Source organism: Schistocerca americana, chromosome 6 (assembly GCF_021461395.2).
Source record: "Schistocerca americana isolate TAMUIC-IGC-003095 chromosome 6, iqSchAmer2.1, whole genome shotgun sequence".
Classification (NCBI taxonomy): Eukaryota; Metazoa; Arthropoda; class Insecta; order Orthoptera; family Acrididae; genus Schistocerca; species Schistocerca americana.
In genome coordinates, this window is record NC_060124.1 from 488,499,286 (window position 1) to 488,518,540 (window position 19,255).

The 19,255-nt window shown below is 43.8% G+C and overlaps 1 protein-coding gene across 1 annotated transcript in view; it reads left to right on the forward strand.

Annotated features, from left to right (window-relative positions):
* LOC124620241 (testis-specific serine/threonine-protein kinase 4-like) overlaps positions 1-18,040 on the forward strand; it is a 132,820-nt gene extending 114,780 nt beyond the window's left edge. Inside the window, exon 8 of the mRNA XM_047146909.1 lies at positions 17,825-18,040. Coding sequence (XP_047002865.1) covers positions 17,825-18,040 — 216 coding nt within the window. The remainder of the gene's footprint in view (positions 1-17,824) is intronic.
* Positions 18,041-19,255: the final 1,215 nt, after the last annotated feature.

Genomic DNA, 19,255 nt, shown 5'->3' on the forward strand with positions numbered 1-19,255 from the left:
GTCTGCCACAATCACTTAACACACACTTTCATCCGCTTTGAGACTTAGTGGATGTTGTTTTTTTCGTTATACCGGTATGTGGTGCAAGTGTTCTGTATCCAAAAGTCGAAACAAATAAATGAAACGTCTTCTACACGGTAACTCCTGGAAAACTTCGGCTACATTGGTGATGGAAGCACGCGTCATAGAGCACCAGCAATTTGACCACGATCGAATTCAGTATCTCCGACGTAATGCACTCACAACTACACAGAACACTATTATGACCATACACTTTTGATCACATAGCATAACATCGAATGGCCTCAAGGAAGCGTAACAGGATCCATAATGTCTAACGTGTTCGGGACCCATCATGGCTAACATGTACAAACGATGCATCGGATTGTTGACTGACAATGCTGCTGTTTACTGAGAAGTATGGATGTTCGGCAGTCTTAGAGAAATGCAGAAATGCTTGGAAAAAAGTTCCTCTTAGTGTAGTGAGTGACAGCCCTCTTTATATGTAGATAAATACGAGATAACTCTTATCGCAAAGAGAAAGAACCCGATATAAATCGGATTATAAGTGGCGAACATCTTCAGCAGGCCACATCCTATAAATATTGAGGGCTAATACTAGAAAGTGATATAAAATGTGCTGTGCACTTAAAATCAGTTTTGAGAAAGGCGAACAAAAGTCGTAAAACTGTTGGAAAGGATCTGAAAGAGGGCTGATCATCTGCAATTGAAATGGTATGCAAGGCGATAGTGGGCGAATTTTAGATTATTGTTCCAGCGTTTAGAGTCCTTGTCAAGTATGCATGACAACAGACGCTGAACAATTCGCGATATGCTGCTAGGATCATATGAGGATGCTTAGGCATCCTGAGAATAACATAAAAGATAACGTCGCGTGGAGACGCTTATGGGGCGGAAATAGACGGGCGGAAATAGACTAAGACAAAAAAATCGTTAATATTCGAACAAGGTACCCTTCGCCAACCGCAGTACAATGGCTTGTGAAGTATTTAAGCAGATGTACATGTTCAGAGGCTGTGACTGCAGTGTGCGGTGGCTTCACACTACACTGAATTCTTGAAGTTATAACAGATACATGGGGCTGAAGCCTGTTCATCAGTGTCGTGACATGCATCTTTTCTATGGAATAATATTCATTTCAGTCATACCCATGTTTGATGATGAAGCCCTGCTTCTGGGATGTTAGCCACACAAATTTTGACGACATCTAGCGTTATAAGCCAGTGACCAGGAACTAGTGGAATGTTTCTGACGAAGACAAGCAGATAATCTCTGTACCAAAGGAGCAACAAGAATGTGTTGTCTAAGTGGTCAGTGTTCTGCATGGTGAATTTAGCTAGAAACTATATTCACTAAATCAGCAAACTTTTTGATTTTTGCCTGTTTACCGTGTTCTTCTTTTGTTACATTACAATCTTTAAGAGAGAAAAAAAACGTTCATGTTCGAGCCCATAGAATTAATAATAATTCTTCATACCCTGATGGTTTCGTGTTAAGTGTGTGAGATTGTAATCCAACATAACCATTACCATTCAAACCTTTGTTATGCGATACATTTATTTATAACTATTAATAGATAATATTACTCTGTACATAATCGCACTAAAAGCATGGAGTAATGCTTATCCTTACTGCTAAATTTCTCCTGTATAAAATTGTTGTAATTATATGTTAAAATATTATAGAATTTTTATCAGTCTTTGATTACAAGAATAAAAAATTGTTTTTCACTAGTTTCGAACAATTATATAACACAGACGCATATTTAGCCAAGAATTTTATTATGTTTTATTAGCACTGACCTGTTTAAAAATGATTGTATCACACTGAAATTAGCAATCAAATAAAGTATTTAAAAAACCTTGAGGGCAAAGACTGATGCAGATTCTACTATTTAAAACAACGAATCGCAGTACCCTTCATTGTGACCATCTCTCACGCCCAGTTTCCGTGCAAAATAACAAAGTGATCACAATTAGTTAGGTATCGTTCAGTGACCAATATTTAAGGCAAGGACAAGTTATATCCAAATACGTATTCTCAAAAAAGCATTGGCCCGTAGTTTTAAATTTTTTCCTCTGTTTAGTTTAAACACATAGGGGTTGAACAAAATAATATGAACATCCAGTTAATAGTACGTAGGTTTGCTTGTAGAACTAATAAAGGACTTTAATCCTCTTAGTCATCAGTATATGTATAAAACCTGTCTGGTAATCATTAGAATTAAATATTGTTGGTTTCAGAGGAATTACTGAATTCCTTGTGAGATATTGAAGAGGAAAACGGATTCCAATTATTTCTCCACTGGTAAGAAAGCGATACTATTCAAATTCTGTGAATGTTGAGACAAAAAAGTGTTATTTCTCATCATTCACATTATACTACGAATACATTTCCAATCGTCGCTTGCGGAGTTCTGAGGCCAGGCTATATTGAATCAGCACGCTCATCTAAATTAGTTACCCATCATATTTCCTTTTCGTATGTCCGCAGACTACAATGAAAGCCTCAGTTTGAGCGGCCATGTCATGTTCACCCGTCATCTTTAGCAGTATGTGCACTAATACCGTATCTTCCGCACCTGAACACGTTCTGCAATAGTAAAGTTGCAAATACATTTGTTACGATGAGATAGGCACCACTTACGGAGTGGCTCAGTGAATGTGTGCAAAAACTAAGTAACGGTAGAGCCACAAAACTACCTCAGCAGTACAGGCGATTCCTAATAGTAGGATCGACTCCTTTTTTTTTTTTTTTTTTCAAGCAATGAAGCAACTGATTACCACAGGATGTGCATATTATTTTGTCCAGCCCCTGCATTGTAAGCTCTGGCGAGTGGTACGCTTGTTGTTTGTCAAGACTGTCGTTGTGGCAGGCAGCTGCACTCAGCATGTGTGACATTTGTTCCGTAGCGATCCCGGGCGGAATACATCCACATGGTCGTCGCCTGGCTTCAGAATTTTGCCAAACTCAGACATGTAAGTGCATTTTGTGGTTATCAGTTTCTTCAAAATTTAGTTGCAATTGCATTGTTTGTACAACAGTTAGTTATTACTAAAAGTTAGAAATCAATATACCGTCTACCACGATGTCATTAGAGACCACACACAAACGGAATGGGGAAGGGCGGGGAAGGAAATCGAATGTGAATTTTCAATAGAGCCATCCGTTGCATTAAGCAATACAGGGAAACCAAGGAAGTATTAATTTTAGGTAGCCGGACAAAGATTTCAGCCACTGACCTCCTGGATGCAAGTCTACTAGGTCTTACCATTACGGCATCTCACTTGATCATAACTGTGGGAATATATAGTCATTTCCAGATACATGGTGACGATTATTGAACTACAGGGTGTCCCAAAAAGAATGACCTGATTTTATATAGAATTATTTATTAGGAAGAAGGGCTTAACACCAACAAATTACTTACTAAATTACTCAGAAAAGATAGAAGTTTATAAAAATCCATCATAAATGTTCAATATGTTCTCCACTGGCTGCACAGGCGACATCCACACAAATGCTCGTCGGATTTGTTCCACTGTTTGTTCAGGAATGCATGGCCAGCCAGGACTTTTGCCTTTACAGAGGCACCCTGTTCCTTCAAACTGCTTATGCCACAGTCGAATGTTCTTTCGTGATGGTGCTTTAGCACGAAATCGAATATGAAACGCCCGCTGAACTGCGATCACTGACTGAGTACGACTAAATTCAATAACACAATACACCTGCTGTTGCGCAGACGCCATATTGCGCGAGACTGGCTGCACGCTGTAGGTCAGCGCTCGTAGCGACATCTAGTGGATTTTTTCTGAAACTCTAGCCCATGCCGATTACATATTGTGCTGTTTCACTTACCTAGTGAGATTTGTCTCAATATTATTACAAGTTAAAATCGGGTCATTCTTTTTGACACACCCTGTATACGAAAAAAGAGTAAATTAGTTACAAACTAGGACGTGCGCATACTTCATTCAACAGGTAAACGTCACTACAGATATTCGGATTCAGGTTATGACATGTTCGATATGCCTGCCATCATTGGCGATGATGTGGCGCAGACGAATGGCGAAATTCTACATGACCCGCTGAAGTGTTGGTACATCGATGACCTCCTGAATGGCTGGTTTCAGCTCAGCAATGATTTTGGGGTTATTGCTGTACACCTTTCCTTTAATATAGCCCCACAAAAAGGAGTCGCATGCGTTCAGATCCGGAGAATATGGCGGCCAATCGAGGCCTATTCCAGTGGCATCTGGGTACCCCAGAGCCAGAATGCGGTCCCCAAAGTTCTCCTCCAGGACATCAAACACTCTACTGCTTCGATGCGGTCGAGTTCCGTCCTGCACGAACCACATCTTGTCGAAATTAGGATCACTTTGGATAATGGGGATGAAATCATCTTCCAAAACCTTCACGTAGCGTTCGGTCGTCACCGTGTCATCAAGGAATATTGCACATATTATTCCGTGACTGGACATTGCACACCACACGGTCACCAGTTGTGGGTGAAGAGACTTCCCGATCGCGAAATACGGATTCTCAGTCCCCCAAATGCGCCAGTTTTCCTCATTGACAACCCTCCAAATGAAAGTGGGGCTTTTCTCTGAACCAAGCCATACTAATTCCCATCATGCCCCACAGCCAACCATGTAGTTTGAATGTCCTAACGTAAACCGTTCAGATGTTATGAGGATTTTATTTCTTATAGTTCAATAATTGTCACCCTGGCGCTTGTAATACTCGCATGACTACATCGTGAAACATAAGAGCTCTTTACCTTGATTCCTCTTCCTCTCAGCCCAGAGAAGCGGGTTGATTATCAGAAGCAGAAACAGTCGCTCTCCATCATAAATAATTTCAGGAAAAAGCAAAATTTAAAAAAAATATCAGTAACAAATTCGTCATCGCATTCTTTCGTGCCAATATGCCGAAATATAACGTTCTTAGTCCTCAACATGTATCATTTAGAGTATAATTTTCGAGCCTCGACAGCTTCGACGAACAGCCATTGAAGAGGACTGTGACCCAGTAAGAGGACGTCAGCTAGACTTGGCCACTGTTTCTATGTTTCGATACAGTATATCGATACGTGGAACTGTTTCAGTGTTTCGGAACGGCTGAGGTTCACTGTTTCGAAACAGTGGTGTTTCATTCCGTCCCTGTCTCGTATAACCGGACCAGATTCGATCTCGAGCCATACACAGAAACTGTATCGTTGTTTCAAAATAAGGCTGTTTCAGTCCACCTGTGCTTGTATCGAAACAGTGATGTTTCAAGCCGCTCTGTGTCGGACGAGATTCGGGCTTGGCACAGGTACTGAAACACAACATAACACTTCATGAAACACTTTCAAGAATGTCGAAATCTTTTTGACAAGCAATAGCGTGAAGCTGAAGATATCCGAAAATAAAGCTTCGTTTCTAGCTGACTGTCCTATTACGAAATGGCGTAACATCTGCTTTATAAACACTAACCAAACAATAAAACAACGCATACTATTCACATTCAAAATAATAAATATGTGAGAATCATTCAGTTAAATTACACTTTTTTATAACATACGCTTCTCTGTTCATGTACAGTAATCACATTAAGAAACGCAAATAAGCCTACAACATTTTGAATAAAAAAAGGCGTAGAGTGACAGTTATTAGACATATTCATAAATTTGATGTAGGTATAATTGCAAGCAATCTGTTTCACGTATGCCCGCATCTCGTGGTCGTGCGGTAGCGTTCTCGCTTCCCACGCCCGGGTTCCCGGGTTCGATTCCCGGCGGGGTCAGGGATTTTCTCTGCCTCGTGATGGCTGGGTGTTGTGTGCTGTCCTTAGGTTAGTTAGGTTTAAGTAGTTCTAAGTTCTAGGGGACTTATGACCACAGCAGTTGAGTCCCATAGTGCTCAGAGCCATTTGAGCCATTTTTTGACGTATCACTGATAGTGTAATGGTGAACAGGAAAGGCTGGGAAGCATGGTGAATTTCTAGTAACGGTTCGAAAACCCTTGAAAGACAAAAAATTTTTCTGTTATACTTCGTTATTTATTCGAATTATTTGGCGTTATTTGTGAGTCTATAGTCACTGTGCCTATTATCCACAATGATTCCCTTTGTGTGAATGGAAATTAGCAGGATGGGTATATTACCCATACTAACAGAATATGGGAATCCCAGTAGCATATCCGTTGTTTCTGCAGTTTGCTCCCACTTCCAGTTCCGTTTGTGGTAGTTCTTGTCTTCAGCTATGGCTGTCCTCAGTATGGAGGTCACACGACACGAAGGCAGCGCATTTGCTCCAGGAAATACGAAACTGCCAAGACGCCTAAGTGATATTTCCATGCTTTCTGCGATATGATTAGCGCTCTCGCACCTCATTCGTGTTTATATGGACATACTTATAGAATAGACATTCAAGATGATAAAATGTGTAGGTTTATTAGATTACTAAACACAAACTGTTTCGAAACAGATTATCGAAACATTACATTGTACTGTTTCATTTGTTTCGAAATAGTTACGTGTTCCAGTTTGCCCGTCTCCAACGTCACTGTGACCCAATAAGAGGACGTCAGCTGCAAAAATCACTGCGGGAGGGAACGTCCCAGTCACGAACTCTGTCGGCTCCAAAACATAAGAAAGAGAGCTTCGTGGGCAGCGAATTGCACGGAGAGCTAGAACCCCAAAACCACTAATTAGTGATGCAAAAGACAGTAACAAGAAAACATGGTGCTGAAGCCATAAAACCTGGACTATGGGGTAATAGAAGGAAGTTATTCAGTCGGAAAAGTCTTGTTTCATACCTTTTAGCCTCGCGGGGTAGCTGCGCGGTCTTGGGAGCCTTGCCACAGTTCGCGCGACTCCACCCATTGGAGGATCGAGTCCTCCCTCTTGCATGGGTGTGTATGCTGTCCTTAGCGTAAGTTGTTTAAATTAGATTAAGTAGTGTGTAAGCCTAGGGACAGATGGCCTCAGCAGTTTGGTCCCATAGGAACTCGCCACATATCTTCAATTTTCCAGTTTGACACTTTTTCCTCCTCTGCCCGAGTATCGTCCCAACACTGAAACATGGCGGTGATTCAGTGCTGATTTGGGCAACCATACCGTAGTATTCCATAGCCCCCATGATTACTCTGCCCCCACGAACAGTCATTTCATCACTCGAACAGTCCACGGGTATACTGCTTGTTCATAGTGTCCAACAGGCACAATATTTCGGCGATCAGACATGTCGCCATCGTCAGGTGCGCTGACGAACTGAGCTCCTGAGGGCGGGCGGCCGATTTAAAACCCCTCCCCCCGCGGGCCGCTCTCTTTGCGGTCTGCGCCCGCCCGCCGGCGGTCGCCAAGACGCGGGCGTCGGAATCTGTCGTAGCGTCGATGTGCTTGCTACGTCCGCCGTGGTCGCCAGTTCGTACTTCCTCCTGAGAATCTTCTTAATTACATTCAGTGCCGGGTCCCAAGCCTTGCTGAGATTGTAGCGGGCGCGGACGGCAAAGAGAGCGGCCCGCGGGGAAGGGGGTTTAAATCGGCCGCCCACCCTCAGGAGCTCAGTTCGTCAGCGCACCTGACGATGGCGACATGTCTGATCGCCGAAATATTGTGCCCGTTGGACACTATGAACCGGCAGTATACCAGTGGACTGTTCGAGCAACAAATACGCCGTGAGAAACTGAAGAATCACAGTCATTTCATCAGTTACATACCAGCAAGGTTCCCAGATATATCACCGACAGAATGTGCGTGGGACCATCTCGGACGGCAGTATCCGGAACATCTAGCATCAGTTAAACCAGATGTTACTACCAAAGATTATGTGACTACTTTTCTTTATAAGATCCATGCCATGGTACAATATTTGTTCTCCAATTGTGATGCAACTATCCAAGACGACAGGGCCCCCGTTAACACAGCTTGCATCGTCGAGGACTGATTTTGTGAATAGGAGGCTGAGTGGTAGCATATTCTCTGGCCATCACAGATACCTGATCTCATTGTTATTGAGCCATTCTGGTTTACTTTGGCGAGAGGTGTGCCTAATCGCTATAGATTTCCATCTTTTTTACCTGAACTTCCACTGCTTTGCAGAAAGACTGGTACAATATTCCGCTGAAAACCATTCTGAGACGAATGGAAGCTGCGGTTTTCGTACACCGTCTTAGGGACGGGAATGTGACGTGTCTTTCGTGTTTCCGTATTTTTTCCCACACACTTTATGCCCGTTCTTCAGGTGACATTCAGCCACTGTCGACTTCCCCATCTCCCTTTGCTTGATTTGTTGCGAATGCTCAGCAAAACTTCCGAAGTTGGTGTCTGTGTATATCCTGCTGCATTCACAGATGTCTTTAAGCACGCAGCACTCGAAGGCCTACGTCGAGGATTTCGGCCCTCCTCCGGGATATTCTAGACGTTGTTACCTCCTCCGTAAAGGACAGTTTGAAAAAGATGCTAACCTCAATTACTTTCGGAAGCGTTCAAGATATAGTAAACAACATTGTATACCACCCCGAATTACTGAAAAGGAACTAGTGTATTTCTGCTGCTAGAATCGTAGTCCTAAATGAGATGAATTCAACAGCGTTTCACTCTTCAAAATCCTCTCACTGCAATGGTTTTTGCAATAACTTCTATACTATCAATCAGATTTTCAACAATGAAACGCTGCTGAACGCATCTCTTTTAGAACTACGATACCAGCAACAGAAAATTTTGTGGTTCTATTTGAAAAAGCCAAGTTGATAGCGGTATCTCTGTAATTAATATAGCTGTGAAAAGATCGTTTATGGAGGACCTTCCGACATTTCATGCGGGTAAAAACAGAATGACGACAGTTAAATGGTATTGGAGATATGAGCAGCTTAGCTGAATCACCCCATTGAAGCAGCATAAAGTTTCAAAAAAAATGTACAAATGTGTGTGAAACCTTATGAGACTTAACTGCTAAGGTCATCAGTCCCTAAGCTTACACACTACTTAACCTAAATTAACCTAAGGACAAACACACACACCCACGCCCGAGGGAGGGCTGGAGCCTCCGCCGGGACCAGCCGCACAGTCCATGACTGCAGCGCCTCAGACCGCTCGGCTAATCCTGCGCGGCATAAAGTTTCAACCACGGTCGTCAGTAGCTCTACACCTGATGACGATGGTGGGAGCAGACGTCGAAAACTCGAGAATTTTATTCGAAATGACACAACTTGAAAACAGAGGAGATGTGATTTAAATAATGAAATTCTTTAATGGAATTGTGAAGGACACGGGTGACTGAAATGAAGTTTATACTACAAGCTAAATACATGACAACAAACAAGCTTGGGATTAAAGAGCTATACAAAACCTCTGATCGGTGAATTCAGTTTGGTGTGAAGCCTCCCAAGTTCTGCAGTCAGATCTTCTAATCTGTAAGAAGTAGAGTAGCATAACTAGAGGTTAATGGAGAGAGAACGCTACTTTCGCCAAAGCGATCTTACACTGCCTGATAACACAAAACGCGAAGCACGCAGAAGACATGGTTGTCTGTGAATGTAGATGTGTACACGCACACAACATCGGCGGATGTGTAAACGACTGTTGTTGTTGTTGTGGTCTTCAGTCCTGAGAACTGTTGTTGTTGTTGTGGTCTTCAGTCCTGAGACTGGTTTTATGCGGCTCCCTATGCTACTCTATTCTGTGCAAGCTTCTTCATCTCCCAGTACTTACTGCAACCTACATCCTTCTGAATCTGGTTAGTTTATTCATCTCTTGGTCTCCCTCTACGTTTTTTACCCTCCACGCTGCCCTCCAATGCTATATTTGTGATCCCTTGACGCCTCCGAACATGCCCTACCAACCGGTCCCTTCTTCTTGTCAAGTTGTGCCACAAACTCCTCTTCTCCCCTATTCTATTCAATACCTCCTCATTAGTTACGTGATCTACCAATCTAATCTTCAGCATTCTTCTGTAGCACCACATTTCGAAAGCTTCTATTCTCTTCTTGTCCAAACTATTTATGGTCCATGTTTCACTTCCATACTTGGCCACACTCCATACAAATACTTTCAGAAACGACGTCCTGACACTCGATGTTAACAAATTCCTCTTCTTCAGAAACGCTTTCCTTGCAATTGCCAGTCCACATTTTATATCCTCTCTACTTCGAGCATCATCAGTTACTTTGCTCCCCAAATAGAAAAACTCCTTTACTCCTTTAAGTGTCTCATTTCTCAATCTAACTCCCTCATAATTACCCGACTTAATTCGACTACATTCCATTATCCTCGTTTTGCTTTTGTTGATGTTCATCTTATACCCTCCTTTCATGACACTGTCCATTCCGTTCAACTGCTCTTCCAAGCCCTTTGCTGTCTCTGACAGAATTACAACGTGATCGGCGAACCTCAAAGTTTTTATTTCTTCTCCATGGATTTTAATACCTACTCCGAATTTTTCTTTTGTTTCCTTTACTGCTTTCTCAATATACAGGTTGAATAACATTGTGGATAGGCTAAAACCCTGTCTCACTCCCTTCCCAACCAGTGCTTCCCTCTCATGCCCCTCGACTCTTATAACTGCCGTCTGGTTCCTGTACAAATTGTAAATAGCCTTTCGCTCCCTGTATTTTACCCCTGCCACCTTCAGAATTTGGACTAAAATTGCAATACTCTGCGACAGGAACAACTGCCACCAGAGTACATCAATGTTGCTCGAGCGTAGTGTTGCTACTAGGCCTGGGCATAAAGAGCCTCTGATGCTGAGTGATAACTGTGAAGGACACGGAGATGCCGCGTACTCACGTGACACAGCCTTATCAGCACCTGACGGAGTTTAAAAGTGGCTTCATTGTGGTGTCGAGTATTCAAATGTTACAGTGACCCAGTGTTGGTCTGCACGGAAACACAAAGGAAGGTAGATTCGTCGTGAAGTTTCCGATCGACCACATCTCACCGCGACAAGGGAGGATCGCTTCACTGTGCACCAAGCACATCGTGACCCTTTCACATCTACGCCTGCCATCCAAAAGCTAGTAGTGGACTTTCTGCAACATTCTGTGTTTCCCAGTGTCATTGGACGGAGACTATCTACCGCTGGACTAGTATATACCGTTCCATGCGTAGGCTGCAGGTAATGGTGAAACACAAACGGCTGCATTTGGAGTTTTGCCTTGACTGCGAAGCATCGACTGCTGATGAATGGTGTCGCCGTATGTTCGGAGATGAATCGCAGTGCTACACTGCCCTGGATGATCATCGTCGCGGAGTATGGCCACCTGCCAATATTTTGAAGAGGCACAATGGTTCTTGACGTCATGTTGTGCGGGGCTGCCTGATATGGCTTCAGGTTATAGCTGATAGAGCTTGAGGGAACCCTGGCAGCACAACGGTATGTCACTGACGTCCATTGTCCTCATGTGTTACCTCTCGTGGACAGTATCGTGGTGGCATTTCGCATTTTTCAACATTCCACTGATGGAATGTGCCCCCACGAACAGTCATTTCATCAGTTATATACCAGCAAGGTTCCCAGATATGTCACCGACAGAATGTGCTTGGTACCATCTCGGACGACAGGACATCTAGGATCAGTTAAAACAGATGGGAGCCAGCTTGCCTCAAGAAATTATACAACGGCCTTGTGACATCCATCCCAACAGAATCAGTGCATGCATGCATGTAGGCCAGAGGTGATGTGACGTCATTTTAATAAGTGGGTTCATACTGCCAAGTTCTTTATAAATCTGACTCGATTTTACAATCACTGAAATAACATCGCAGACCCCTTCAACCTGTGAAGTTTCTTTTCGTTTCCTCCTTCCCTGCTGAGTGCTTCATTTCTTTTGCCACGCAGTTTAATAAAGCTGCGTGGCACGTTATTAGGATATCATCATATCTATTTTGGGAAGTACTCACTACGACGTCCACACACACTGCGTTTGAGACTACCAGAGGACCATCCAAAGTGGAGTCCGTTTAGGCACCGGCAAAAAGTAATAAACATGCCAACCAGCACCCACATCAGGGTGAGAGCTGTCCATATACATTCGCTTATATATATGGCCTTTGCTAGGTGTAACGAACTTGAATACAATATTATATAAAGGGAAGAGGTACTAAATGAAGATGAGACGGAAGATGTGATACTGCGAGAAGAATTTGATAGGTCACTGAAAGACCTAATTCGAAACAAGGCCACTGGAGTCCACGACATTGGCTCAGACTTATGATAATTTTGGAAGAGCCTGCAAGGACAGAATTATTTTATCTGGTTGGCTAGGTACATAAGACAGGCAAAGTATCCTCAGAAATCAGGAAGAATCTAACAATCCCAGGTCCGAAAAGGCCGGTGCCAAGATGTGTAAAAATTACCAAGTAATCAGTTTCATCAGTCATCGTTGCAAAATACCGATACGAATCAGTTACAGAAGAATGAAAAAACTGGTATAGGTTGACCTCAGTGAAGATCAGTTTGTTTTCCGGAGAAATTCAGGAACACGTGAGGTATAACTGAGAATATGACTTACCTTAGAAGAGTCGGGCTATATATACAGGGTGGTCCATTGATAGTGACCGGGTCAAATATCTCACGAAATAAGCATCAAACGAAAAACCTACAAAGAACGAAACTCATGTAGGTAGAAGGGGGAAACCAGATGGCGCTGTGGTTGGCCCGCTAGATAGCGCTGCCATAGGTCAAACGGATATCAACTGCGTTTTTTAAAATACGAACCCCCATTTTTATTACATATTCGTGTATTACGTAAAGAAATATGAATATTTTAGTTGGACCAATTTTTCCGCTTTGTGATGGATGGCGTTGTAATAGTCACCTGTATCACGTAACATGCCGCCAGTGTGGACGGTATTTGCTTCGTGATACATTACCCGTGTTAAAATGGACGCTTTTACAATTGCGGAAAAGGTCGATATCGTGTTGATGTATGGCTATTGTGATCAAAATGCGCAATGGGCGTGTGTTATGTATGCTGCTTGGTATGCTGGGCGACATCATCCAGGTGTCCGGACCGTTCACCGGATAGTTACGTTATTTAAGGAAACAGGAAGTGTTCAGCCACATGTGAAACGTCAACCAACGACCTGCAACAAATGATGATGTCCAAGTAGGTGTTTTAGCTGCTGTCGCGGCTAATCCGCACATCAGTATCAGACAAATTGCGCAACAATCAGGAATCTCAAAAACGTCGGCATTGAGAATGCTACATCAACATCGATTGCACCCATACCATATTTCTATGCACCAGGAATTGCATGACGACGACTTTGAACGTCGTGTACAGTTCTGCCACTGGGCACAAGAGAAATTACGCGTTCTATTTAGCGACGAAGCGTCATTCACCAACAGCGGTAACGCAAACCGGCAATAATATGCACTATTGGGCAACGGAAAATCCACGATGGCTGCGACAAGTGGAACATCAGCGACCTTGGGGGGTTAATATATGGTGCGGCATTATGGGAGGAAGGATAATTGGCCCCCATTTTATCGATGGCAATCTAAATGGTGCAATGTATGTTGATTTCCCACGTAATGTTCTACCGATGTTACTACAAGATGTTTCACTGCATGATAGAATGACGATGTACTTCCAATATGATGATGTCCGCACCTCGTGGTCGTGCGGTAGCGTTATCGCTTCCCACGCCCGGGTTCCCGGGTTCGATTCCCGGCTTGGTCAGGGATTTTCTCTGCCTCGTGATGACTGGGTGTTGTGTGATATCCTTAGGTTAGTTACGTTTAAGTAGTTCTAAGTTCTAGGGGACTGATGACCATAGCTATTGAGTCCCCTAGTGCTCAGAGCCATTTTTTTCCAATATGATGTATGTCCGGCACATTGCTCGCGTGCGGTTGAAGCGGTATTGAATAGCATATTTCATGACAGGTGTACTGGTGGTCGAAGCACCATACCATGGCCCGCACGTTCACCGGATCTGACGTCCACGGATTTCTTTCTGTGGGGAAAGTTGAAGGATATTTGCTATCGTGATCCACCGACAACGCCTGACAACATGCGTCAGCGCATTGTCAATGCATGTGCGAACATTACGGAAGGCGAACTACTCTCTGTTGAGAGGAATGTCGTTACACGTATTGCCAAATGCACTGAGGTTGACGGACATCATTTTGAGCATTTATTCCATTAATGGGGTATTTACAGGTAATCACAGTGTAACAGCATGCGTTCTCAGAAATGATGAGTTCACAAAGGTACATGCATCACATTGGAACAACCGAAATAAAATGTTCAAACGTACCTACGTTCTGTATTTTAATTTAATAAACGTACCTGTTACCAACTGTTCGTCCAAAATTGTGAGCCATATGTTTGTGACTATTAGAGCGCCATCTATCACAAAGCAAAAAAAGTGGTACAACTAAAACATTCATATTTCTTTACATACTACACGAATATGTAATGAGAAATGGGGGTTCCTATTTAAAAAAAAAACACAGTCGATATCCGTTTGACCTATTGCGGCGCCATATAGCGGGTCAACCATAGCCCCATCTGGTTTCCCCCTTTAAGCTAGACAAGCTTCGCTCTTTGTAGTTTTTTGGTTTAATGCTTATTTCGTGAGATAGTTGGCCCGGTCACGATCAATGGACCACCCTGTATATATATATATATATATATATATATATATATATATATATATACATATTTCCAGGTTTATCTTCTGTTTTTGTATCGGCTTGCCATCTGAAGTTTTTAGGTACCTTCGGCCAGTCTAAAACTGAGTGCGGATCTGTGACTCGAACCTGCTATCTTTGCGTTTTGCGGGCAAATGTGCTATCCACTGAGCTACCAAAGCACGATTCACGACCCAGCCTCACCGCTTTACTTCCGGCAATATCTCATCTCCGACCTTCCAAACTTTCCCGTGAAAGGCAAAGGTCCAGAGTTCGCGTTACAAACCAGTATATGGCTTTAATTTGCCAGGAAGTTTTATACCGGCACAGTCTGTTGCAGTGTGTAAAATCCATACGTTATTTTTTATATTCATACAGCTACAGTAGGTACTGAAACGAACTGAGTTAAAACCAGAAATTTGTGGTATTAGTTGAATGACAGAAGTGATCGATTAAGAGGCCATATGATGAGGCGTCAAGGAACAATCAGTTTGGCAACAGAGGGAATTGTATGTAGAAGAAGCCCTAGTGGCTGACTAGTGGGATAAGGATATCATGTAGAACAAAGCGGGAATTATATCAAAATGTTAGACGTAAATAGACGTAAATAGAATAGCTAATTCACAGGATAAAATTAAATCATATGGTCGGTTGAGAAGGAAGTGTCTGGTCAGCAACACAACGTCGACGAAATAAAGTCTATTCGTTGTAAAAATATTTCTTTTATTGATAAATCTGACATATGTACAGTATTTAACAATCATTTTCTCAGCATGGCTGGTGAATTAAACGAAAATTTAGTTTCTACAGGACATCATATAACTTTCTTGGCAAATACCTCTCCGAGACTGATGTCTGAAATACACCTCTGTGATACAGGCAAGGGGTAGTGAGTCAATAATTAAATCAATGAAGACTAAGGACGCTCATGGGTATGATGGAGTCCCTAGCAGAAAATTAAAGTACTGTGCTGCACACGTTAGCTCTGTATTTAGCCATATTTGTAATCTTTCCTTTAGGAATAGTCAGTTTCCTGAACGATTTAAATCCTCTGTAGTAGAGCTGCTTTATAAAAAGGGAGAAAGGGATAATGTAGACAATTTTAGACCTATTTCTATACCATCAGTGTTTGCTATAGTTATTGAAAAGGCTGTGTATGTAAGGATATTTACTCACTTTATATCACAATATTTGCTGTCAAATGTACATTTCAGCTTTAGAAGTCGTTTAACAACTGAAAATGCTATATTCTCTTTAATAAAAATAAAAGGGGAAGAAAGGATTGTAGAGAGAAGTCAGGACTTGATTACACTATGCAAGTTCAAATGGATGCAGACTGCAGTAGTTATGTAGAGAAAAACAGACTGAGATGACAAAAGTCGTGGGATAGCGATATGCAAATACACAGATGGAGGTAGTATCGCAGACACAAGGTATAAAAGGGCAGCGCATTGTCGGAGCTGTCATTTGTACTCGGGTTTTTCATGTGAAAAGGTTTCCGACGTGACTATGGCCGCAAGACAGGAACTAACAGATTTTGAACGGGGACTGGCAATTGGAGCTAGACACATGGGACATTCCATTTTGGAAATCGTTAGAGAATTCAGTATTCCGAGATCCAGAGTGTCAAGACTGTGCCAGGAATACCAAATTCCATGCATTGCCTCTCACCATGGACAGCACAGTGGCCAATGCCTTCACTTAACGACCGAGATCTGCAGCATTTGTGTCGAGCTGTCAGTGTTAGCAGACAAGCAACACTGCGTGAAATAAGCACAGAAATCAATGTGAAGACAAACGTATCCATTAGGGCGGTAAGGAGAAATTTAGCGTTAATGGGTTATGACAGCAGTCGACTGACGCGAGTGCCTTAGCTAAGAACACGACATCGTCTGCAGTGCCTCTTCTGGACTGGTGGCCATTTCGGTTGCAGCCTAGACAACTATAAAACCGTGGCCTCGCCAGATGAGTCCTGATTTCAATGGGTAAGAGCTGATGTTAGGGTTCGAGTGTGGCACAGACCACACGAAGCCATGGACCAAGTTGTCGACAAGGCACTGTGCAAGGCGATGGTGGCTCCATAAAGGCGTGGGTTGCGTTTACGTGGAATGGACTGGGGCATCTGGATGATCGGTTACTTGGAAACCATTTGCAGCTTTTCGGGGACTTCCAAGTTCCCAGATAAAGACGAAATTTTGGTCGATGACAATACGCCATGTCACATGGGCCACAATTGGTCACAAATGGTTTGAAGAACATTCTGAACAAATCGCGCGAATTATCTGGGCACCAAAATCGCCCAACGTGAATCCCATCGAACGTTTATGGGACATAACCGAGGGGTCAGTTCGTTCAAATGGTTCGGCTCTGAGCGCTATGGGACTTAACGTCTGAGGTCATCAGTCCCCTAGACTTAGAACTACTTAAATCTAACTAACCTAAGGACATCACACACATCCATGCCCGAGGCAGGATTCGAACCTGCGACCATAGCAGCAGCGCGGTTCCGGACTGAAGCGCCTAGAACCGCTCGGCCACACGGGCCGGCAGGTCAGTTCGTGTGCAAAATCCTACACCGGCAACACTTTCGTGGTTATGGACGGCTATAGAGGCAACATGACTCAATATTCTTCAGGGGATCTCCAATGACTTGTTGAGTTCGTGCCACGTGGAGTTACTGTTCTACGCCGAGCAATAAGAAGATCCGTCATCATATTAGGAGGTGTCCAATGACTTTTGACACCTCAGTGTATGTAGACTGCAAAAGTTTTGCAGAGATCAGTAGTCTTGCAATGCATGAGCTAATAGGACTACTAGCGTGGAGATCTAAACGAAACCAGTTTTGGAGTAAAAACCACAAGAACAATAATACTACGTGAATGTAGTGCCTGGTTAGCAGTTTTGAGGTTCCTCTGTCAGGCGTATTTATTTGTGGCGACAGAAACTCAGCCTGCCGGAGAGGCCGTGCGGTTCTAGGCGCTACAGTCTGGAACCGAGCGACCACTACGGTCGCAGGTTCGAATCCTGTCTCGGGCAGGTTTAATTAGTTCTAAGTTCTAGGCGACTGCTGACCTCAGAAGTTAAGTCGCATAGTGCTCAGAGCCATTTGAACCATTTGCAGAAACTCGTCTTCAACGGACTGAGCGACGTTGCGATGCAGTGCTGTTGCTTCGGTGCCCTCAGGACGAGATCCCGGTGGCAGGCGTCTGCAGGGAGGCGGCGGCGGCCGTCGCTACGACCGCGGTGGAGGCGGCGGCGGTGGCGGCGGCGGCGGCGGCGACCGGGGAGGAGTCGGCGCCTGTGGCCCAGGGGGCGCCGGCCGAGGTCGTGGGGGCTGCGGGGGCGGCGGCGCCCCCCACCAAAGTGCCGGAGCAGGAGCTCGCCCCCTCCACCGAGTGACGGCGGAAAGACCTCCTGTCGCAGCCGCACGGCTGGCAAACTCAGTTTTTATTTCACTACGTACTTATAGAGGTGCCTAATAAAAATTTTAGGAGATCATAAGGCGTTGTATTCTTTTGGAAGCTGGCAGCACAGAACTGGGTGGAGACAGAGGTGGTGGACAAACTACTTCGAATACGTAAGTATGTTCCTACGAGACACACTCAGAAAATATAGCCTCCAATTTTCTTTCTTTAAGGTGGGACGTTCATGAAAAACACACGCTTTTAAAAAGATGTACCACATCCATAATGTTGCAGATACGTCAATTAAATTTTGTGCTGTAATTTACACTACTGGCCATTAAAATTGCTACACCGAGAAGAAATGCAGATGATAAACGGGCATTCATTGGACAAATATATTATACTAGAACTGACACGTGATTACATTTTCACGCAATTTGGGTGCATAGATCCTGAGAAATCATTACCAGAACAACCACCTCTGGCCGTAATGACGGCCTTGATACGCCAGGGTATTGAGTCAAACAGAGCTTGGATGGCGTGAACAGGGACAACTGCCCATGCACCTTCAACACGATACCACACTTCATCCAGAGTAGTGACTGGCGTATTTTGACGACCCAGTTGCTCGGCCACCATTGACCATACGTTTTCAATTGGTGAGAGATCTGGAGAAAGTGCTGCCCAGGCAGCAGTCGAACATTTTCTGTATCCTGAAAGGCTCGTACAGGACCTGCATCATGTGGTCGTGGATTATCCTGTTGAAATGTAGGGTTTCGCAGGGATCGAATGAAGGGTAGAGCCACGGGTCGTAACACATCTGAAATGTAACGTCCACTGTTCAAAGTGTCGTCAATGCGAACAAGAGGTGACCGAGATGTGTAACCAATGGCAGCCCATACCATCACGCCGGATGATACGCCAATATGGCGATGACGAATACACGCTTCCAATGTGCGTTCGTCGAGATGTCGCCAAACACGGATGCGACCATCATGATTCTGTAAACAGAACCTGGATTCATCCGAAAAAATGACGTTTTGCCATTCGTGCACCCAGGTTCGTCGTTGAGTACACGATCGCAGGCGCACCTGTGTGTGCTGCAGCGCCAAGGATAACCGCAGCCATGGTCTCCGAGCTGATAGTCCATGCTGTTGCAAACGTCGTCGAACTGTTCGTACAGATGGTTGTTGTCTTGCAAACGTTCCCA